This window comes from Labeo rohita, chromosome 5 (genome assembly GCF_022985175.1).
Source record: "Labeo rohita strain BAU-BD-2019 chromosome 5, IGBB_LRoh.1.0, whole genome shotgun sequence".
Lineage (NCBI taxonomy): Eukaryota > Metazoa > Chordata > Actinopteri > Cypriniformes > Cyprinidae > Labeo > Labeo rohita.
Window position 1 is genome coordinate 14,831,001 of NC_066873.1, and position 25,339 is coordinate 14,856,339.

Consider the following 25,339-nt stretch of genomic DNA (forward strand, 5'->3'; position numbering starts at 1 on the left):
ACAAAAAGTATTCTTGTAGTTTCATAAAACTGAGGTTGAACCACTGATGTCACATGGACTATTTTAATGATGTCCTTACTACCTTTCTGGACCTTGAATGTGTCAGTTGCGTTGCTGTATATGCAGGGTCGAAAAAGCTCTTGGATTTCATCAAAAATATCTTAATTTGTGTTCTGAAGATGAACAAAAGTCTTACAGGTTTGGAACAACATGAGGGTGAGTAATTAATGACAGAATTTTCATTTTTGGGTGAACTATCCCTTTGAAAGATTACTCCACTTCCAGAATAAAATTTTCCTGATAATGTACTCACCCCTTGTCATCTAAGATGTTCATGCCTTTCTTTCTTCAGTTGCAAAGAAATTGTTTTTTGAGGAAAACATTCCAGGATTTTTCTTCATATAGTGGTCTTCAACAGTGCCTGCGATTTTGAAAATGCATCTTCAAAGGGGCTCTAAACGATCCCAGCTGAGGAAGGAGTGTCTTATCTAGCGAAACAATCCTTCATTTTCCTAAAAAAATAATAATATTTACACACTTTTAACCACAAATGCTTGTCTTGTCTAGCTGTGCGATGCACATGCTTCCTCTCTGCACTCTGCATTAAAGCAGTTAGGGTATGTTGAAAAACTCCCCTCTCATTTTCTCCTCCAACTTCAAAATCGTCCTACTTCCCTGTTTTACCTTTTTTGTAAAGGGCGTTTGACCTTTTTTGCATGTTCACTTTGTAACACTGGGCCAGAAGTTGGAGAAGAAAACGAGATGGGAGTTTTTTGACATACCCAAACTGTATTGAACCGGAGTGCATAGAGTACGCATGCGCAACACAGAGCTAGACAAGACAAGCATTTGAGGCTAAAAAGTATATAAATTGTAATTTATTTGAGAAAATAACCGATTGTTTTGCTAGATAAGACTCTTATTTCTTGGCAGGGATCGTTTAGAGCCCTTTGAAGCTGCATTTAAACTGCATTTTTAACCTACAATCCGTTGATCACAATTGAAGTCCACTGTATGGAGAAAAATCCTGGAATGTTTTCGTCCAAAAACGTAATTTCTTTGTGACTGAATAAAGAAAGACATGAACATCTTGGATGACATGGGGTTGAGTAAATTATCAGGAAATTTTTATTTTAGAAGTGGAGAAATCCTTTAATACAGTTGCATTAGTTGAGTACCAGTATATGTTGTGTTTTGAACTTGTGTTTTGATTATACTGCTAGACTAATATTACTAACTTAGCAGGACAAATTTTGTTAATCTGATGGTGAAAAAGAAAAATGCTTTTGCAGTGCTAACCAATCTGTATAAGCATTGAAATCCAAGCTCATCTTTTCAGCAAAGCTGATAAAACAGAACACCATTCAGTGACCTCATAATTATACTAATTTGCAATCAACCGTTTTGATATTGTTATGTGCCATACCACACAGTGATCTGTAAGTGGACATTTTAACACAAAATGTACATACAAAGGGACATGCTGAAGGAACACTAAATGGCACAGGTGCTGGGCTCACTGCATTTTTTAAGGTGGAGGTAAAAAATGCTGAGTAATGCAGCTGACAGGGCGAATGGCTGATTTATGCTGCAGGAGGATGAACAGGAGGGAGGTGGTAAATGTCTCTGGTCCTTTAGGAACAAGAATCATGGGACAGGTCCCTGCATTTGACTACAGAATCATTTCATTACCGCAAGAGGACCACACACACTCTAAGTTTTACGATCATCTCTCTTCATCTGCTGTGACCTGACATTTCAATTCTAACGACAAAATAAGACTTTCTGCCTGCAAAACACAACTTCATCATGTTGCATCCGAGGAATAAAATGCTTGCGCAGTAAATACACACTCCGTATACGACAAGTCAGAGCACAGCTCTGCATTTCTTATGAAATCCCATTCTTTTGTCCTAAAACTGTCACTTTTGTTTTCTTGGAACATTTATGTTGCTCCTGAAGCGAGTATTGCTTAGGAAATTTCTTGAGGTAAATTCACAGAAGCACAGATTTACTTCTTATGGTCAAGTTTATAACAGCGGGGTAAAGACAGAACCATTTCACCTCACCTTAATGCGACTCACAGCCTCCTGAGCCTGCATCATGCGCACGTTTTTGGAGGGCGTCTTGTCTGAGAGCAGCTGGGTGGATCCCAGATAGTTAGCAGCAAAAATAATACCATCAATGAGGTCCTCTGGGTCACATGGGCCTGGTACTGACCGAGAGGAGAGCGACATTTCAGAACATCTTCAAAACATGCTTAAGATGTGTCATCAAGATTCATTTTGGAATGAGGACCAGAACAGGAATAGGAAATGTAACGATTAAAGGAAATTATAGGAAATCTGCTTACCTTCCACATATGTCGGGAATGAAGCAAGACTTCTCCTTGACTGCACATACAAGAACAAGCACACAAATGGCCCATTACAACATTCTGCAAGGCAAGCTGTCATTTTTAGGTGTAGCACTTCATAATGCACTGAACTGGCAATCTAATCTAATCTAATCTAATCTAATCTAATCTAATATAAGAGTTCATTTGCAAAAACAGAAAACTAAATTTTAAACAGTCATGTTTTTTCATTGTGCATTCCAGTTAATCTCAATCAAACTGCAGTTGGGTAATTTTGATTAAGTTTTTGATAAAAAAAAAAAAAAAAGCTAACACAATAAAACACAATAAAAACATGATAACATAATAGAAAACATGCTTTCTGAAAATGTAAAAAAAAAAAAGAGTTATCTGTTTTTGCAAAAAAACTCATAATATAATATAATATCAATATAACCCAAGAGGCCATGGTTTACAGTGATTTTAGAACTACTAAGGGGCATTATAAATATATAGAAAACAAAAGTATTATATACTGCATAATAAACGTAATATCAGTAAATATCAATAATATAGTATAACATAATATAACATAATATAATATAATCAATAAATCCCAAGAAGCCATGATTTACAGTGATTTTAGATATATATAATATATAATATTTTAAATGGTCACAATATAATATAATACAATATAATATAATAATATCATTATCAATTTTAGAACTTCTTGTCAGATATATAATATAATATAATATATATATAATATTTTAAATGGTCACAATATAATATAATATAATATAATCAATAAATCCCAAGAAGCCATGATTTACAGTGATTTTAGAACTTGTTGTCAGATATATATAATATATAATATTTTAAATGTTCACAATATAATATAATATAATATAATACAATATAATTTCTCAGAGATCATACATCATGCCACTTCTTGGGCTTTTTACAGATAATGACTGAGGGTTTGCCCATTTTTAAAAATATCTTTTTAAAAAGATTCTGCAAGATTAGCATTTCTTTCTGGCTACTTTGTATAGGTTTCTATGTAAGTACTGGTACTTCTGACTGGGCTGAGGCTGGAAGCGAGTTTGAAGTAAAAGTATTTGATGGACATATACTATGTGTCAGGAGCATTCACTCAGTATCATTATCTTATTTTTGACCGAGATGGCTTTTAGCTGGTTTTGCATCTGAACTCTTCATATATAAATGTACACACACACAATTGCAAAACGTTAATATGTTTTAAACTTTATCTGCTCCAGTCTATTTTAACAGTATCTTGGATCATTTATAATAACTATAATGACTTATAAATCACACTCTAATGCTCAGGACTCTAATGCTGTGGCCTGTAATATGTGTCTAATTAAATTCTTAGAGCACCTACTGGATATTATTACCAAGAATAATTAAGAATCATCCAATTTCGGCAGTTTTATTCATAGCTTCCCACCTCTTTACTGGCAGGAGACGGAGACTCAAAGCTGTCACTTCCCTCATGTGACGGCAGGTGACGGCCGGAAGACTCCGCCCCCTGTGGGGAGGTGGAGCCTGAGCCTGGAGACTGGACAAAAGAGACATTCATTAATAATACATGCTTTAAAAAAATACAAAAGCTACATTTACTCATGTGACATTCAGAGCACATAAGATCAATTAATCTTCACAGTTTTTGAATAAATAAAATAGACAAATGAAAGTACAATTTAATGCAATTTTAATAGCAAAGCAATGAGATAAATGAAAAAGTGAAAGACGTAAAGATGTGCATAAATGTGGCACAATATGAAACTGCCAAGTTTCAGTCAGACGCATCTGTTAAATAACTGGTGCTAGCAATAGGTTCAGACAGCAGGTCAAGAGGGGAAGAAAAGTACAAAGAAAAGTACATAAGAGATCTGTTTTTCTTGCATTGCCTACACCTCATCTCTGAAGAGGCCAGAATGTGAAATACTAGGGAACAAATGAGTCATACCCTCAACCAGAGCCCATTAGGATAAAATATTAAAAGATTTAATGTTCATTGTTCGTCATAACATACAAATACTGTACAGTCTCACAATGTATCTTCGTGACAATAATATCATCAGCTATGCAGAAAGAACTGAAGTACTGAAAGATAAACCCAGAGCACATTCATACAATTAACTCAGCTCCTCACCTCATCACCATGGTGACGATCCACCTGATACATCCAAAAATTTTCCATATCAACAAGCGCTTCCAAAAGCTGCAGTGAAGAATGTTTTTCCACAGGATACACTCAAATCAAGTGATACAGCAGATGTTGCTCTTTGGACCAGAGTACGAGAGAGAAGAACACAAAAGCCTCTTCCTCTGTCATCAAACTCACGGTGATAAGTTCACAATGGCTCCAGACAACAGAGGGGAACACTGTAGGGCTCCTGTTACAGCCTCACAGGAAAACTGTTCCTGGAACAGATTCGCTCAAGAGTGGCTTGGGTCAGAGACCGCTACACTACGCAACATCACCGCTATGCCGTGGAAAAACACTCCATTTCTGCTAAAGTCACTGCTTAGGTTGAATAAGCAGTACTTGTGATCTTAGCTGATACTATTAGAAGTCACTATTTGACTTGCTTTTGACTTTGTACTTGAATTCATCACACTCTGGATTTTACATTACCCATAAAATGAGCTTGTACAAAAATGTACAATGCATAAAATAAATAAATAAATAAATAAATTTCAAGCACGTTAAGCATTAATGCAGGGCAGGGGAGGATGGCGGTTTTTATTCTCTGGTGTTATATGAGCCTCGCTGAATTATTTACAGGCCGTCTCTTTCTGTGTCTCTTGACTGCACTAAATAAATCATATTGTGAAGGGGAAAAATAACAGGCTTCTGATGAAATGTCAAATTCTGACAACAGTAGAGAATGGGAGTGGGCAGGACATCACCAAGTTCACAGCAACTGTAATAGGGATTCTGGGATATCTGGAAGATGCGTGACTGTTTAACATTCACTGAAAGACTCCAGAAAATTGTTTACATGATCATAACAAAGATCATGAAAATAAGCTCTGAGAAGTTGAGAATCACCGACCGATTTTAATTTTAAACAGATGAAACGTTATGATATAAAATTAATAAGAAACATTTAGGACGCTGCTTTATTTCTAGGTCTTGAATCAAATGTGAGAATTTAAAAATAGATTGTGAACTTTTGAAGAGGTTCTTTGGATCATCTCAGTTCATGCTGGAGAACATGATCTTCAGGTTGTCTCACAAACTTGTAGAGTTTGAGTGCTGCTATTAATAAATAAAGACAAAACAAACAAATACATAAAATTCATGTCAACTGACTTAACTTTTTACTGAGATTGTTAGATAATATAATTTGTAATGACAACAGAAGTTAAAAATCTGAAATTGCATTTTTACTAGTGGTCTCAAACTGTCAGACCTAAACGGCAGTGTTCTAATCTATATTTTTCGGTAATTAAAATAAATCTGAGATAAAATATAAACATTAACACCTTATTGTAACTGTCAGAATGGTCAGAGATCAACCTGTAAATCATAGAGATTTGAAATTCGGAGGGATGGTAGTACTGGCACCACCTATAACGTGACCAAGGCTCACCTCAATCAGCCTGACGGGGGTGCTACACCAATCAAAAGTATGAAATCGCTCATAATTCTTAAACCGTCAGTCATAGGCTCAAGTGTCTTATGTCAGTGGAATCCTTGGCTCATGTTGGACAAAATGCATGCAAAATGATTCGATCGCGAACATGATGAAATTTTCTGGTAATTTCGCATTTTTTGAAAAACCTAGTTGTTGAACTAGTCCTAGATTTTTTGCCCGATCGGATCCAAACCAGTGCAGAAAGATTCTCTGGCAAGTGAATATCAATAATTATCAAAAAAGTTGTACTTTCGACTGTTGCAAAGGGGCACCAAAATGTTCAAAAGGAGCAGGGACACTTTCAGTAAAATGCCTATAACTACTGAACGGAATGAGATATCTTTGCCAAACTCACAACACTTATGCACTTATGCTTATGCTCAACCTGAGGTCACAGGGAAAAAAAATGCGGAGCTTGTACACTTGGTGGCGCTATAAGAGGGATAAAAAGCGTAAAAAATGGTTATAACTGCGCAACCATTTGTCCTATCAACACGAAAAACAGTGTGCAGCCTTGGTCCGAAGTGTCTACAAGGACATTTGTGTATCTTGGAGGTCAATCAGAACGAAACTCATACACCCATATTCGTATCATATGATAGAACTCCTCGTTCCGGACAACTTTGCCTCTAGAACCACTGCTGTCAATCAAATCGTTTGTTAAATGATTGAGAAGATGTACTTTTCCTAGGTTTTTCACTCAATCTGGAAAAAAACACTGCAGTACTCAGTTCTCTGAACTCTCTAGGCCAATAATTATCAAACAAATGTTGAAATTTACCTTTTGGGAATCTATAACGGGGTCGTTTAAAAAGGGGGCCTGTCCAAATTTACCCCAAATCCTATAAAGCCTGAAGGAAAACTCAAAACTTCATGAAACCTGCTGAGCACATGCAACAGGTGATTCTAAACAAGCATGCAAAATTTGAACAGAATCAGACCACAGTTGGTGCCATAACAGTTAAAAAGGACTCAAAAACGCTGTATTTCTATGCTAAATGTCTGTAAATCTGTAAATATCTGTATTTGCCAAAAATGCTAAAGAATATGTAATGTTTTTTTAATTTATATGCTTAAATGCCTTAAGTGCTTGAACCCCGGTAATCGCTGCTTGCAGTTATATTTCTACATGTCATTTAAAAAAAAGGTTTAAAAAAAAAAACATAAAATAAATTATATCAGCAAAACTTAAAACAAAAATGAAAACTGAAAATATACAAATAAATGCTAATTCAAAATATTAAAGAGTTCACTCAAAAATGAAAATTCTGTCAATAATTATTCACCCTCATGTTGTTCCAAACCTGTAAGACCTTTGTTCATCTTCAGAACACAAATTAAGATGATGAAATCCAAGAGATTTCTGACCCTGCATAGAGAGTTATGCAACTACCACGTTCAGGGCCAAGAAAGGTAGTAAGGACAACATTAAAATAGTCCATGTGACATCAGTGGACTATATTATGAGGCAACGAGAATACTTTTTGTGTGCAAAGACAACAAAAAAGACGTCTTTATTCAAAAATTTCTTCTCTTCCGTGTCAGTCTTCAACACACTTTCACAAGAGTACAATGATGCATGTGTGTGATGTTGCTGACTACTACTATTACTATTACTAAAATGGACTGTGGTAGTTGCATTGCTGTCTATGCAGGGTAAAAAAATCTCTCGGATTTCATCAAAAAATATCTTAATTTGTGTATCGAAGATGAATAAAGGTCTTACAGGTTTGGAATAACATGCAGGTGAGTAATTAATGACAGATTTTTCATTTTTAGGTGAACTAACCATATAATAAATACTATAACAGTAAACAAAATAATACTAAAATACTGTACCACTAAAAATCTCCACAGTGGCCCTGAATAAACAGTTCTTGTGGGATATAAGTGCAAAAATAATAAGCAACACATAAACCCTAAAAAAACATCATCAGCACAATCATTTACAAATTCAAGCATAATTGCAGTGGGTGGTAGCTGGTGTCTTCTTTAAACTCCCACTGGGAGTTTTCAATTAAGTGCAGTTCTTTACTTTTTCTCTGAATGCACAAGGAAACATTCACTCTCATCAGAGTGCCAAAAGCCCTCGATCCCAAAGAACTGCTTCCAAATGAGGCCTTGTGCTCATGAATACTGCTCAGACAAACAATGGTGATTAATTAACACTGTCGAAATAGGCAACAGAGGAGCTGGGCTTTGCGTTGTTTGTTTAGCGATACAGTGTATGTGTATTTCTGTAATGTGTTGGTAGTAGAAAGTGTGACTGATTCAACTGTGATCGAATAAAATTAGGCAGCACTGAATCTATTCATTATGCAAATGAAAAACAAAAGAAAAGATATCAAAAATCTCAAGCACACATCATGAGATGATACCATTAAGTTAATAGCAACCATGGGCACCCTTGAATGACATCTACTTATTATGTTAATAAAATGGGTAATACTTATCACAGCTAATGGGAAGAAAAAAGAGAAGGAGGGATCATATAAGGAGCGTGAAAGAGAGAGAGGGAGAGAGAGCAAAGTAAATCAAGTAAAGACATGGTCATTTCGCTGCCTTACTTATACCGAGAGCTCATCTTTCTCTCTGTGCTCTGTTCAGACAGCGTCTGTTGTGGCTGAGGAACGGGACAGCTTCATCTGCACACGCTGGTCATGTGTAGCACTCACAGAATACAGATGAGCCCTCCAGGCCACGGATAAGGAGATCCGTTCTATAAGTGCGAGCAGTCTTCATTTTCTAGCGACGTGCAATTTGTCCGGTGCCGTGGCAGGCACCACTCATGAGACAGAGACTAGAGTGTGCCACCGTCCTCTCCAGAAAAGAACAGTGAAAGAGCGATGAAGTCACGACCAGAGGACTGATGCAATTCACCCTGCAAGACTGTTTCAGCCAAAGAAAAAAACAATGCAATTGTACACGTCCCCCCTGAGAGATTGCTTTTGTCATTTGCTGCACCTGCTACAAATATTATCATAAAGTAAAATGCATTAAGGCAAATAGGCCTATATATCTAATCACCCTATTCAACTAAATGTTCTCCATGACACAAAACTTTCTTTATTCCCCGCTTCATGTGCAGATATAAACTTTTAAATTAGCTGTTTGTAGGCTGATTATAGCTGTTTAGCTGATTTCCCTGAAAACTGTGAACATTTTGGTTCTGTGGTGCTTTTAAGACATTGCTATATTTGCTGGAGCAGCTAGACTCAGCAGTGGTGTATTCCCCTTCACTACTGACTAGAAGACAGGGAAAAATAAACATTTCATAATTTTAAGAGCGTGTTTAAAAATTAGACACTGGTAAATTATAAATAAACTGGTAAACAAACAAACTACTATTATATAATAACATTAATGATTCATATGTTTATCTGAAATCATTTGTTATTCTGTCAGACGTACAAATAAATGGATATCAGTGAAGAAACCTTTCCTTGCCCTCAGAAAAGTGTAGTTACAGCATTTAGCAGCAGGGCCAAACTACCCTAACCAGCAAAACACTGCACCAAACAGGGGTGGAATGTTTGGGAAATTTAGCTTTTTAATTTTGTAACATTAGCTTTAAATGGAACCCGGGTATTAAGACTTGTACGGCTTAATATAACTTAAATGATGTCTCTTAGATTATATGTAGATATGTAGATTTACATTATTTTAAAAAATCCACATTGTTTTATACATATTTTGGACTATGGGGAGTGCCATTATTTCAAAGACGACCAATGGCTGCACTTGGTGAGCTACTGACGCTACCTCTTTCTATTTTTACCACAACACAACACGAAAAATAAAATACTGATACGATCCCACATTGTGTGGCTTTTGGTTGTAATTTTCAGCTAAAGGGCAACAACAGAAGCGATGTAAGTCTTCACTGCTTTCCTAGCAATAAGAAGAGAAGAAAATAATGGGAAGATGCCTGTGGATGAATAAAACTTTATAATGTCCCACTTTTTGTCTTTGCACTTTAGCCCTGCACTTTGAGGATTTTAGTAGACCACAGCTACTGAAAGAGATTACAAACGGCAGTGACAAAAAACGCTAGATGCCATCCCCCTGTTGAAAAAACCCCCCAGCATATGCTGGTTAGTTATGTTTATGTGCTGGTCCTAACCTGGTTAGCTGCTGACCAGCTTATAACCAGCTCATGACCAACTAAGGACCAGCTCAAACCAGCTGCCATGCTTCAAAATATACCTAACCAGCATATGCTGTTTTTTTTTGTTTTTTTTTTTTTAAAAAAAGGCCTGGCAGGATGTAAACATGCCGATGCTTATTATGACACTGCAGCCACTGAAGGAGTTTCTCATTTCACTTGAAATCGAGACTTCTTGTGGAGAAAAATCGATGGTATGACATTTGGTTTAAGCATACGCTTATATCCATCACCACCTGTAAGCTCTTTCAGTAGCTGTGGTCATTATATCAGTATTTTATTTTCCGAGTTGTGTATTTCGAGTTTTTGCGGTAAAAATAGCAACTGGTAGCGGCAGTTGCTCACCGAGTGCAACCATTTCAAGTTATCGAAATAATGGCGCACCCCATAGTCTAAAATATAAAACGTAGTATAAAACGATGTGGGTTTTAATACCTGGGGTTCCCTTTTAAGGCAGTTTGTTTCTTTAACTTTCACAGAATGTCATATTTTTTTAAATGTACAAGTTCAATTTCAGTCAGACTAATACTACCCTCATACAGACTCAAAGTAAATTTTACACTGCAGGACTTCAGGAGTCACAGACAAGTCTAAAAATGTAAATAAGTTCATTTCCAGAACAAAAATTTACAGATAATTTATTCACCCCCTTGTCATCCAAGATGTTAATGTCTTTCTTTTTTCAATCATAAAGAAATTATGTTTTTTGAGGAAAATATTTCAGAAATTATCTCCATATAGTGGACTTCTTTGGTACCTGTGAGATTGAACTTCTAAAATCCAGTTTCAGTGCAGCTTCAAAGGGCTCTAAAAGATCCCAGTCGAGGAAGAAGGGTCTAGCAAAATGATCGGTTATTTTCTAAAACAACTTACAGTTTATACACTTTTTAACCACAAATGCCTGTTTTGTCTAGCTCTGTGATGCACATGCATAATCTGTGTAATCCGGGTCAATACAGTTAGGGTATGTTGAAAAACTCCCATCTCATTTTCTCCTCTAACTTCAAAATCATCCTACATCGCTGCAGAAGTACCGACCTAGTGTTTGCAAAGTGAACGTGCAAGGAGGGTCTAACACCCATTACAAAAAAAGGTGTGATGCAGTGATGCAGGACGATTTTGAAGATGGAGGAGAAAATGAGATGGGAGGTTTTTGACAAACCCTAACTGTATTAACCCAGATTACACAGAGTTCGCATGTGAGCTAGACAAGATGAGCATTTGAGGTTCAAAAGCATATGAATTGTATATTTCTTTTTAGAAAATAACTGATCATTTCGGAAGTTCAAAATCGCAGGCACTATAGAAGTCCAATATACGGAGAACATTCCTGAAATGCAATATTAATTTCTTTATGACCGTAGAAAGAAAGGCACGAACATCTTGGATGATAAGGGGTTGAGTAAATTATCTGTAAATTTTTGTTCTGGAAGTGGACTTCTCCTTAAACCTGCTCTTTGGTTTCTGCAACACATCTCTCAGATCACGTCCTTAAGAATTTATACATTGTGATCACCATTTACGCAAACGAGCCTGTGATTTAGAGGCTCAGTTACATTAACTGCTGGCAAGTGTAGAATCAGGGATAAAATCATGTAGCATAAAAGCAGCAACTGAACTGAAATTGTACTCATCCAGTTTTTGCTAAGTATGACCTAGGCTACAACTGGCTTCTGTGTTGGGTGCTTGCCCTGTAGGAAAACTGTAGGTGATGTGTATATAATCCTACAAATATCTGATGATGCATTATGTAATCAATACTTGGACAGAAAGATGAAGGAAGTAAATGCAAGATGTAAATGTGCTTAATGGGACAGTACACCCAAAAATGAAGATCCTGTCATTGTTTACTCACCCTCATGTCATTCCAAACACATAAGACTTTGGTTAATGTTTAAAACACAAATTGATATATTTTTAATCACAACTGAGAGGTTTCTGTCCCTTTATTGCAAGTACAAGTAACCAAGACCCAAAAAGGTTGCAATAATGCAAAAATGATGTAAAATTGAATACATATGAGTAGAGTGGTTTACTTCAAGTCCTGTGAAGAGATATGATCACTTTATATCATTAAAAGATTTGATGAACAGGCCCTTGCGACCTTTTTTGAAAGTTTGGTTACATTGACTTTCAATAGAGGGACATTAAAAATATCCTAATTTGTGTTTCTGAGGTTAACCTAAGTCGTATAGGCTTGGAAGTAGTATATGGTGGCAGAATTGTTATTTTTTGGTGAGCTGTCCCTTAAGGAGCAACTCTGTAAGCAAGATTATACTACAGAAATAAAACCGTGAAAACAATAGCAGTGATGATTCTACAAAACGTAAACTGCGGGGCATCAACAAAACAGCAAAAAACATGACATTTTACATGGTGCGGCTCATACTCACATCAGCCCCCAGAGACGGCTGCAGGTCAGATTCTGCTGTAGGACTCAGGTCCTGCCTCATTACCCAGATGGGTTCTTTGGGCTCGTCTGGCGTGTAGGGCGAGCGGACCGTCCTTGTCTTCACCTCCTCTATTGCCTCTTTGATGTCCTTAATAGCCAGTGAGATTGCATCTCTCTTCTCACGACTGCTCCTCACAACTGGAGCTGGCTCTTCAGAGGGACTTCTGGGGGACTGCTCTACCCCCTCTCTTTCACTCACTGGCTCCGGAGGTTTGATTTCGTCTATTTGACCGTGGGACTCTGACTCAGGCCACTCTTCTTCTTCATTGCCGTCCTTGTCCAGGCCCATGGCGACACGCTCCAGGCTCTGCGAGCTCAGACTCTCCTTCACCTCTGCCACAATCTGGTCAATGTCCTCATCCTGCTCGCAGCTGTCAGCACGGGGGTACGGGGCGAACTCTGCTTCCTTTTCGGGACTGTCCGACTCTCCGTCGGATCGCTCGTCGTAGTGGTGGAGCCTCGACCCAACAGCCTCCTGCTGCTGGTACAAGTCCCGATCGAAGAGTCTAAACTCTGCCCTACGCTGTTGTGGAGTCTGTCCCTCAGCTTTGCTCGAGGGTGCATCCGTAATTTCTTCATAAACGTGCTCCTGAAGGGTGTATTCGGCGTAGGGCTCAGAGTACGGCTCGTCTTCTGTTGCTCCACCTTCACGGGCCTCTCCCGCTCCGGTGGTACTGCGGTACATGGGTTGAGTGTAAACATAATTGGAGTAGTTGGGGTTTAGCGTCTCTGCATCATGGGGCCTCTCAGCGTTGGGCAGGGGCTCTCGAGGTAGCGGCGGTGGCTGAGGTGGGTACTGGGGTTGGAGGTAAGCTGGACCACCGTGCTGTTGCTCTGACTCTGCGCTCTCGGTGTACTCCTCCGATTCCGGGCGAAGTGGGATACCGTATGTGCTTTCGTCTTCTGGCTCTGCTTCCAGGACCATGACTGCATCCCCTTCTGCCCTGTCTGTGTGGTTGTGGAAGCCGCTCTCAGTGCTGGCGGATCGGGCCAAAGCACTGCCGCCGTCGCCCTCGTCTTCCTCAGCTTCCTCCGGTTCTCTAGTGGGTGGCATGGGTTGTGTAGGAGAGATGACATGCTGTTGATGTTCCAGCCTCTGTTGTTCGGCTCTCTCCGCATCTCTTTGTTGCCTCTCCCGCTGTCGCTGTCTCTGTTGCTGGGCCCGGATTCGCGCCTCGTTGTCCCCCTGTCTGCGGTAGCGTGTCACTGCAGGTCTTGGTATGGGCTGCTGAACAGGTTGTTGTTCAGCGTCACCTTCTTCCGTTGATCTCCTTGCAGCACGTGTGCGGTTCGTCCCTCCGTTAGATCCCTCGTACCTGCGGTAGCGTGGGGCCCCCTGCTGTTGGGACTGATAGTGGTTATTCTCTGTACCATGGTTGCTGTGGTGGTTGCGGGGACGACCGGAGCGGGAGCTGCCGTCTCCATTGTCGTGGCGTCTACGGTGGGATGAAGGGGGCTGTTGGCCCTCAGGGCCCCTACGCTCCAGGTCTGCCTCAGCCGCCTCTCTCAACTCCTGGCCATGCGGCGCCTCCTGGTGGCTCATAGTTGGAATAGGGGAAGGTCTACACACAGAGCATTACTTCTCCCAGCAGGACTCCACTCAAGCACAACCTACAAAAAAACAAACAAAAAGCAGATATACACCTTGAAACAGAAACATCTCTGTGAGAAAGATCATTGAAGCAGTCCATTAAAGGTGCACTCGGTACTTTTTTCCCTCAGGTAGTACCTACAAAGATATGAATAGTACTGTTGGAAAATATGTTTCATTAAATTAATTTTCAGGTTTTACAAAAGCATAAAAAAATAAGAAAAATAACATCGGGACCAAATCTCCCCACAAGTATAGTAATACCAGTACATTGTAACCTTGTGGGGACATTTTTTCCCCCATGAGAAAAACAGCTTAGAAATCATACAGAATTAAGTGTTCTGAAAACCTAAAAATACCTGTAGTTTTGTGTGAGGAGTAGGTTTAGGGTAGAGGGACAGAAAATACAGTTTGTACAGTAGAAAAACCTTTATGCCTATGGAATGCTCCCACAAAATATGGAAACCAGTGTAAATATGGAAAACCAGTATGGAAACAAAAATATGGAAACCAGTAAATTGCAGTTGAAGGTCCAAATTGCAGTTTCAATGCAGCTTCAAAGGGCTCTACACGATCTAAGAACTAAGGGTCTTATGTAGCAAAATGATTGGTCATTTCCTAAAAAAGGTATTTACTTCTTAACCACAAGTGCATGTCTTGCACTAGCTCTGCGATGCACGTCTACGACTTCACGCATTGCATAATCACATTGGAAACACGTGTGGTTAGTTCTTCATCTGTGTACTTCGGATCAAGATGGTCAGGTGAAAAACTTCATCACAGTTCTCTTCTAACTTCAAACTAATCCCAAATCATTGTTTAACCTTTTTTTTGGAAAGGATGTTTGACTTTCTTTGCATGTTCGCTTTGTAAACACTTGGTCAATACTTCGCATGCGTGATCATGCAATGCGTAAGGTTGAGCTAACGCAAAATCAACATTTGTGGTTAAAAAGTATATACGTTTTCATTGTTTTAAGAAAATAACCAATTGTTTTGCTAGATAAGACCCTTATTTCTCGTCTGGGATCGTGTAGTGCCCTTTGAAGCTGCACTGAAACTGCAGTTTAGACCTTCAACCCATTGGCCACCACTGAAGTCCACTATATAGGGAAAAATCCTGGAATGTTTTCCTCAGAAACTTTAATTTCTTTGCTACTGAAGAAGGAAGAAAGACATGAACATCTTGAATGATAGGGATAGGTGAGTAAATTATCAGAATTTTTCATTCTGGAAGTGAACTTCTACTTTAATCTTGACATATTAACATGAATTTTCTGTTTGTATGAAGTTGTACAGAATTTGAGATGCCACATGATACGAAAAATTCAGTCATTTCAGATGCCGAATACAAAATGTCATTAAGTATCATAATATGCTCGGGCACATGTCTGGGCTTTATTACATTCTATAATGTTTTCCAATGAGAATTAAGACTAGTTCACCTACAATCAGCTGAACAATCACCAGGGGGGAAAAAGCCCATCATTAACTTTGTTGTAGCTGATGTTTTATTCATAGTGACATTTACTATGCTACCACATATCAAGATTAGCTGCCTCTGTAGTTGATGTACAAAGATATAAGAATATTCACACATGCACCAATCAGTGAAATACTCCTACATTCAGTCACAATCTATGAAGCTAAGGCAATTATGTGTGGTAGTAGAAGTATTGAAGTATTTCTACCTGCCTTTAATGTGAACTTGCAATTTACCCCCACACAACCGCTTGAAATGCAAAGAGTAGCAAAACCCCCAAGCCTCCGCTTTCATACCTCCTATCAATATTAGTGAGCACTACAAAATAAGCTGAGTAAGATAATGTAATCATTTTAATAAGAGTACTCATATTCAAACTCGTCAAGCTATCTGACCGCTCACATTTTCACATTAACCTCTCCACTTTTTTTTTGTCTGAATGAGCTCCTAAGGGCATTCATGTACATTCAGTACAAGTGAAAGACAGCACTATTATCTAGACTAGACCAAATTTGACCTACTTATATGATCCATGCCAGAGCAGTGGGTATACAGTGATACACTGTCATGAACAAAAGAGGGTTCTCAAAAATAGGGATGGGCAGGATGGTCAATTAGTTGACAAACAACTAGACTTATTTTGAAAAAATAGCTTTGATATTTTAGTGGTAGCATTCTAACAAGGATGATTTCAAGGAATTGTCCAGTTTAATACCAAAGCTCAACTGACACATATACATTTCTGGCACAATGTTGCTTTTGAAAAAAAGGGTAACACTTTAGATTAGAGAACACTATGCATGATTTACCAACTGCTTTTTAGCATGGATATTTAAAGCATATTGACTGTTTGTTAGTACTGATAAAGCAGAAATAAATGCCTTATTCTGCATGACCATATTGTAGAAGCCTTAAAGGATTAGTTCACTTCCAGAATAAAAAATTCCTGACAGTTTGCTCACCCCATGTCATCCAAGATGTTCATGTCTTTCTTTCTTCAGCCGAAAAGAAATTAAAGGAGAAGTCCACTTTCAGAACAAAAATTTACAGATAATTTACTCACCCCCTTGTCATCCAAGATGTTCATGTCTTTCTGTCTTCAGTCGTAAAGAAATTATGATTTTTGAGGAAAACATTTCAGGATTTTTCTCCATATACTTCATTGGTCCCCCGATTTTGAACTTCCAAAATGTAGTTTAAATGCAGCTTCAAAGGGCTCTAAACGATCCCAGCCGAGGAAGAAGGGTCTTATCTAGCAAAACGATCGGTCAATTTTTTCAAAAAATAAAAATTTGTATACTTTTTAAGCGCAAAAGCTTGTGTAGCACAGGCTCTGGGATGCGCATTCTTGAATGATTCATTCATTTTGAACGGATCTCTAATGTGACTCGGGAAGAACGAGTCGTCTCGTGGAGTGATTTGTTCAGTCGCGCATGCCCAACATCCTATTAGATTCTGTACTGGAATTAGTTCACCTGTTTCGAGTCTTTGGGTTTTTCGAGTCGTTTGTTCATCTTATAGGGCTGTCACGTGATGAACAAACGACTCAAACCCAAAAACTTGTCAGATAAGAGGTGAGGTGAGCTAATCATAGACTAAAGACCCAGGTAAACAATGAATTAATCTTTTCTGTTTCTTACAGCATTATAGTTTTGTCTTGTTTGTAGTGTAATCAACGTTTGTGTAAGCAGTAGATGTGTTAGGGAAATAACACGTAACATTTTAATTATATTTTGCTAAAATGAACGAAATGATAGGGCTGTCAACGATTAATCGCAATTAATCGCATACAAAATAAAAGTTTAAGTCTGCCTAATATATGTGTGTGTACTGTGTGCAATTATTATGTATATATAAATACACACAAATTAATGTGTATATATATGAGAAATATGTTATTAATATACAAAATGATTTTATTTATATATAATATAAATTATATAAAAATTATAATAAATACATATGCTTGTAAATATTTCTTAAATATATACATGAATGTGTTCGTATTTATATATACATAATAATTATACACAGTACACACACATATATTAGGCAAACTCAAACTTTTATTTTGTATGCAATTAATCGCGATTAATCGTTGACAGCCCTACGAAATGACTCAAAAAGATTTGACCCAGAGGTCAAAGTCGGTAAAATGATCCGAACTTCCCATCAATACTACGAATCATGTCTAAGTTATCCGTCTGTGTACTCTGTCTAAAAAAGGTAGAGTATCGCGAAAAATTCTTATTTTCTCCTACATCTTCAGAATCGTCCAACATCGTTGAACCTTTTTGTCTGTAAACAGCATTTGACTTACTTGTCTTTGCTCGTTCGCTTTGTAAACACTGGGTCTGTAGTTCCGCGTGACCTTTCGAAGTGATTCAATAGTACGTAGTGTCGTGAACGCGCATCCCACAGCCTGTGTGCTACATGAGCTTTTGTGCTTAAAAAGTATACAAATTTTTATTTTCCGAAAAAAATGACAGATCGTTTCGTTAGATAAGACCCTTCTTCCTCGGCTGGGATCGTTTAGAGTCCTTTGAAGCTACATTTAAACTACATTTTGGAAGTTTAAAATCGGGGCACCAATGAAGTCCATTATATGAAGAAAGGACAAGGGGGTGAGTAAATTATTTGTGAATTGTTGTTCTGGAAATGGAGTTCTCCTTTAAGGCTTTTGAGGAAAACATTCCAGGATTTTTCTCCATATAGTGGACTTCAATGGGAGCCAAAGGGTTGAAGGTCCAAACTGCAGTTTCAATGCAGCTTCAAAGGGCTCTACACAATCTCAGTCCAGGAATAACACCATGTCCTAACTATACGCAACGTGACAAGATTGCAGCGACAAGCAATTTGGCTGTCTACACCAGACACGACGTGACAGAATCACTGAAATATCACAGCCATTCAGAACTGCAGAAGTGCCCTGCACTCTCAAAGAAATGGACAAGTTTATCATCTCATTCATAAATATTAAACCATTTTAACAAACTACATACTGACTAATAGTGACTAATACCATTTTTGTCATGGAAAACACTTACACAGTTTGTAGTTTTAACATATATGTTTGCTAAAATTTATTTTCAAGATGTGAGGCAAATGATCTATTATTGATTGCTAGTATGGCTATAAATGTTATGCAATATGATATTCAAACTCACATTAGCCACTTTTAAGATTGAATAAAGCACATAATCAGTACCTGAGATTATCATTGTCATAGTTTGTATGTTGTTCTACCACCTGTGACGTCGCAGAAATAGACACTGTTTCGTCAACGTGGCTAGTTAGGACAAAAACATGGAAAAGATACCTTTTATGGCATGTCGCTGCGTCATGTCTCGTTAGGACAAGGTTTAAGGATCTTATCTATTGAAATGATCAGTCATTAAAAAAAAAAAAAGTATGTACTTTTTAACCATAAATGCTCATCTTGCACTAGCTCTGCGATGCACGTCCGCGACTTCACGCATTACGCAATTAAGTACAAGTACATCTCGGAGATGTCGATTTGACGTCTGCATTTACATCTGCAAGACGTATTGTTTAGATTGTTTGCTCATCTGCAATACGTCTATAGGACGTTTCCTATCAGATGTCAAAAAGACGTATTTTAGATGTCTTTAAATTGTGTATGATTTAGAATGTACGTAAAACTGACATCTTACATACGTCTGTCAGATGTTTGTACACATCAGATGTTTTCAAGATCAAGTGATCTCGAACAGACATCTTGCAGACGTATGTGTGCTATCTGGGTGGTTAGTTCTTCGTCTGTGTACTTTGGTTCAAAAAGGTAGGGTAGGGAGAAAAAAAAATCATTTTCTACCCCAAATTTAAAATCCTCCGAGGTTGTTTTACCTTGTTTGTAAAGGGCATTTGACTTTCTTTGCACATTCGCTTTGTAAACACTGGGTCGGTACTTCCGCCTACATCACACGTGACCTTTTTCCAATGTGACTACTTGATAAGTTGAGCTAGTGCACGATGAGCAAGTGTGGTTAAAATGTCTTCAATAAAATATCAAACTTTTGACACTTTTGGAGCATCATGATGGGTGACATTTTGCAGCAGACTTCCATCTGGAATTAGACGACACTTGAGATGAGCTGTGATTTCATATTAATCAACACAAACAATTAGCCACACTTTGATTCGTTTCCTGACAGCTTACCTAGAATGAACAACAGTGTCTCTAATCCGACGGGGAGAGGAGAGAGAGGTGATAGAAACATGCAGCAGCATACGGCCTACTGAAACATGAGTCACCGCTGCAAACGTGACGTCTGTTTCCATGCATGACGGTGTATGCCATGTTGTTAGAGATATCATGTCAGAAAGAAGTCACGGTGCTCGTGTTCCTGTGAGGTGTGATCAAAAGTGACAGTGCGCATACCGAACCCATCAGAAGGCAGCAGTAATTGGTGTAGACATGAGAAGGTGCTGGAATGCCAGAGGAAACTAAATGACAGTGAGCTCTCCTCCCTCCTGTCTCCAGTTCAAAACATGTACAAAATCCTGAGGGCAACCACCTTGATGATCTGAGTCAGAGGCCAAAAAACATCCAAACACACAAAGACTGGCGCACAAAAGCACCCACACAATAACAGTCCTGCGTCTCCCATGAATATATCTTGTTTTTATACAAGGAAATAATGATAAATACTGTTCCAGAATACTGCTCCCGTACTGTTCCATGTTTTTAATAGATTTTAAAATTAATTAATTTAAAAGATGTTCTATGAAATTATTTTACAGTAATTTGCTTTAAGTAAATGTACATTGTTTTAAAGATGTTTAGATATATATTTATTTATTTTTAAAGGAAACCTCACATAATCTTTTCAGAACAACAATTTACCAATGTTTTGAGAAAAATATAAGTCAATGTGCATTTTAAAGATGTGTATTGATTGATTAATTGATTGATTTTATTTTTTTTACAGGAAAATCAAGCATAATACTATTTTAGAACAACAATTCAACAAATGGTTTGAGAAAAAAATATTATTTAATAAATAAATTACACTTATAAAAATCTCTAAAATTATTTTACAGTCATTTGTTTTGAGAATGTGCATTTTAAAGATTTGTGTTTATTTATTTATTTATTTATTTATTTATTGTTACTGGAAAACCAGGCATAATACCTTCTCACAGCAACAATTCGGAAATGGTTTGAGAAAATATATACTTTTATGAATAAAATTCATTTAAAACAATCTTTACAATTATTCTACAGTCATTTGTTTTGAGAAAGTTATACAGTGAATGTGCATTTTAAAGATGTGTATTTATTTATTTATTTATTTTTTCTTATTTGTTTAATTTTTTTTTTTTTTTTTTTTTTTTTACAGGAAAACCATGCAAGATACCTTTTCAGAACAACAATTCAACAAATGGTTTGAGAAAAATATAAAATTTAGTAAATAAATTACACTTTAAAACAATCTCTAAAATTATTTTAGTCATTTGTTTTGAGAAAAATATACATTGAATGTGCATTTTAAATACATGTATTTATTTATTTATTTATGACTTTTTTTATTTATTTTTTTTCTGGAAAACAGAACAACAATTTGACAAATGGTTTGAGAAAAATATTTAATTTAATAAAAAAAATGCATCTAAAACAATCTGAAAAAAATATTTTACAGTCATTTGTTTTGAGAAAAATAGCATAAATTACATTTAAAACAATCTCTAAAATTGCTTCTACAAATATCTATAAGTGTCTGCTCTTTTAAAGATATTTCACTTACTTAAAACCAGTCACATACTGTTTTAAAAAATGCTAATTTGCGCTATAATTTAGGTTAGAAAATGATACAATTTAATTAAAGGTTAGAAAAATACACATTTTTAGCTGATTTAGTTACATATAGTCACATACACAAATTTGCTTCTCAAGCAACCATATGTTGTTCCAAGGATGTTTAGATTTCTAACAGAAAAACAAGACAGGGAAGATTATTTTTGGCAGCACACAGAGGAAACAGCAGCTCCAGTTGCTGTGGTGAATCCCCCTCCCCAGCCTGATTAGGATGGTGTGTTCAAAGACTGCAGAAAAATATCTGACTGTGAAAACTTACAACTCCTCCCCTCTCTCAGCAACTGACTCACCCAGAATCCCTCCTGGAGACACCCCAATAAGAGAGAGAGACCGAGAGAGAGAGATTCTTGGCATGGCTGAGTCAGGCAAATCAATCAACACTGGACTGACAGACCTAACAATGTGATCCCAGGGGGATGATTGTTTACCATTATTGATTTTGCACACACAACATCTCAGAAAGTCACAGGGTAACTCTTTCCTCTCCAGTCGCCCAGAACATCACCTTGGAAAATGCAAGAATAACTTCCAAAAACCATACATTTTTTAAAGCTCAATGAAAACTAAACTGGACGCTTATGAATTTAGTCTGTCTGTTAGCTTTGGATTAGTGCAAGGCGATTTGACCAAAAATTTGTATCACCTTTTTTTAAGATTCTGGCAGTTTCACAATTTATCATGGTTTTTACCTTATCAGATTGCATGAAACAGTTGCAGAACCACTGCATTTTGATCATGATCCAAACTGCTCAAACCATAGTATGAGCAGTTTGTGATGTATGAGATTGTATAATTTCAAAATTTAAAAGCAAAAACATAATGGTCTGACCTTAGCTCTGTCAAATTATGTTACATAAAACAACTGCATGAAACAAAAACAGCAGAGGGACTGAATGAGTACACAAATTCACTCACTGACAGCAGGTGGTGCTTATGGAACAGCAGCAATTAGGGATGCAACAACATCAAAATCTCACGATTCGATAATACTGTAATATGAAGTCCATGATTCGATATAAAAAAAAGACAAATTAAGACTCTTGTACATTTTAAAGTTATATTTTTTTTTATCTGATGCACTTTGAGAGTTCAAAATTAAAAGCTCCAACCCATGCTAAGAAAACTTGAGTCAGAAAAAAAGTAAGTGGATTGACTTGTACCTGAACATTAAAGGAGACTCAACTCTCTTTTTAGCTGTGATATACTGTCTTAGTCTAAATTACATTCACACCGGTGTTTTAGAAGCCAAACAAATTAGAATATAATAATAATAAATGTCAACAATTTTATATAATTGTTATTCCTATGACAGTAATAGCCATATATTGTAAATCAATTGCACTGTAAAATAAGTGAAAATGGATATTTTAAAGGTATATTATTTTTACTTTACACTACAGTAGGAGAATTACAATAGTTTTTTCCTAGTTTCTACACTTGAAAGAGATATATTGAATTTGGACTTCAGTAACATTACCCATGTAAACCAGTAGTTGTCAGCAATTCATACCACACTTTTAAGCTTTTGTATGGATGGAAATGGCAGTAGAGCTTTTATTTTAAAGGAAAACTCCAGCTTCAGTGAAAACAGACTTACAAAAATGTGTCTCACTACAAATCTAGTGAAATGCTGTAATCAAAAATAAAGCATAACTGGTGGCCATTGAACAGAGCCGTTCTGAGGAGCAGAAAACACCAGATCATAGGCTGATCACCTGAACAAAGTGAGCGCTTCGCTTTGAAACACACAGGAAAAACGGACTTGATGAAGGGATTAAGCCATATTGTGCTTTTGGTTTTAGTTAGTTTGACAGATACTGCACCAAAGCATAATGGCCCAAAAGCACTACTTTGAAGACCTTTTATGTTAAAATATTTTAAAAATCTACAATTTAGCCCCTTTACATTGTGCTCAATTCTGATTTTTGCTCAGATCTGATTTTTTGTATAGCTGTTCACATTTGTGTTCTAAATGTGGCCAAAATCAGATTTCCATTGTGAAAAGATCATGGTTCTGAACTGACCCATGTGAGCAAAAGTACAATACAAATAGGGTTGGCAGGTTTTCACAACAAAATCCACCCAATTGCTTCTCAAAACTAGTCCAAAGCTAGCCCAACCACATTCCGGGAAGAAAATATTGCATTAGTGTGGTCACTTCAACCCAAGGACTTAAAAATTACCCGTGGCAGCAATAAAAAAGTAGCCCAATTCCGCAGGAAAACTGTGGACTTGGCAACACTTGTGCAGTGCTCTGTCATACGGAAGGAAACACGGAGGATATAAAGTAAGCTATTATGCATTTATTTATCGTGTTATCTGCCGCAGAAGCCAGTGAAATCATGCACAGGCAATATGAAAAATAAAGACAAGAATGTGACAGTACAGTTTTGAATCTTTTATGATACGAGCCCTCATTTTGCTTGTATGTAGAGCTGTCACTGTAATACTTATGAGTTTTGATACATCACACTTCCACTGACTACCTTTCGCAACTGTCTTGATAACTTTGGGTATGTAAAATCTTAGAAGTGACACACATGAGTGCAGAATCGTGACGAATATTGATCAAGAGTGACGTAAATGACGCATGAATTCCGATATGACTGTTCAGACTGCGGTCACATTGCAAAACATCTGATCTGTTTTGGATTTAGTACCGCATATCGAAGTGGCACAAATCGGAATTGAGAAGATCAGATTCCATGTGGTAGTGCTGTTCACACTATTATGAGAACAACAGATCTGAGTTACATGAGGGAAAAAAAATCAGATTTGCGCCACATTGGCCTGCAGTGTGAACATAGCCTACATTGTATGTACGTGCATTTTTCAGCAGATCAAGCCTTCTTGCACTTCCACGATTGGTTGATTATGCACAATGCCTGCACACTATTGGTCAAACTACTCTTCGATCATTACCTTCAGCCAAAACCCAGACAATATTTAGGGTGGTTTCACACTAGCACTTCGCTTAAACACTGAGTTCGCTTAAAAAGGGTGGTCTGGGGTTCGATTCATGTGAAGTCCAGTATAGTTCACTGCTGATGTGAACGCAATCATACCAAATCGCAGAAGTGAACCGCTACTGATGATGTATTATTTGAGAAAAAAAAATTACGTGTGAACGTGTGTTCAAAAACGTAAATATATAAAACAGAGCAATGTTATGCATTTTGCCGCCTTCTCTGCACCGCTGTTACTAAGCAACAGGATAAACAGCTGCTGGCTTGATGATGCAGAACGAACTGCGGTTCAGACCCAAATTAAATAATATGAACACAGTCCAGCGGGGGCAGGGGGAGCGGGGAGCAATCATACTCAAGTTCGAATCAGGCACTCGAACCAAGTGTGAAAGCACCCTTACAAAAAAATCCCAGACTGGACATATCCAGGAGAAACAGAACCGTATGGTCAGCCTATTGTATAGCTTATAAATCAGCAAAGACAAAAAAATAATAGATATCCGGTTTGTATTTTAACGAAAGCTCCATGAATGACCACGCTGTGAAAACCAGCTTCAGACTCTACAACTATCTACTTATTCATATTTGTTGAGGAAATAGCAAAAATGTCAACATATCTCCATCACAGAGCAAATGTACAGAGCTTCAGACGGGTACTTGGCAGAACCCCTAGATATTATGCAAATGAGTATTTGAAAATAACCCTGAGAAAGTAATATAAGCTGTACGTGCAGCGTGGGCTGAAATCAGCATGACTGTGAAAGCTCACCTGAGCTACAAAGACACAAGGAGAAGGAGAAGGAGAAGACGGCCCAAACATATGCCGAAGGTC

At 37.4% G+C, this 25,339-nt stretch overlaps 1 protein-coding gene across 5 annotated transcripts in view; it reads right to left on the reverse strand.

Moving 5' to 3' along the window:
- apba1a (amyloid beta (A4) precursor protein-binding, family A, member 1a) overlaps positions 1–25,339 on the reverse strand; it is an 82,562-nt gene that overhangs the window by 12,522 nt on the left and 44,701 nt on the right. For all 5 annotated transcript variants that reach the window (XM_051109317.1, XM_051109313.1, XM_051109315.1 and 2 more), the window contains 4 exons: positions 12,571–14,240; positions 3,813–3,923; positions 2,354–2,393; positions 2,070–2,215 (listed from right to left, as the gene is read on the reverse strand). In XM_051109317.1, the coding sequence (XP_050965274.1) occupies positions 2,070–2,215; positions 2,354–2,393; positions 3,813–3,923; positions 12,571–14,172 (1,899 nt within the window). In that variant the 5' untranslated portion in view covers positions 14,173–14,240. The remainder of the gene's footprint in view (positions 1–2,069; positions 2,216–2,353; positions 2,394–3,812; positions 3,924–12,570; positions 14,241–25,339) is intronic.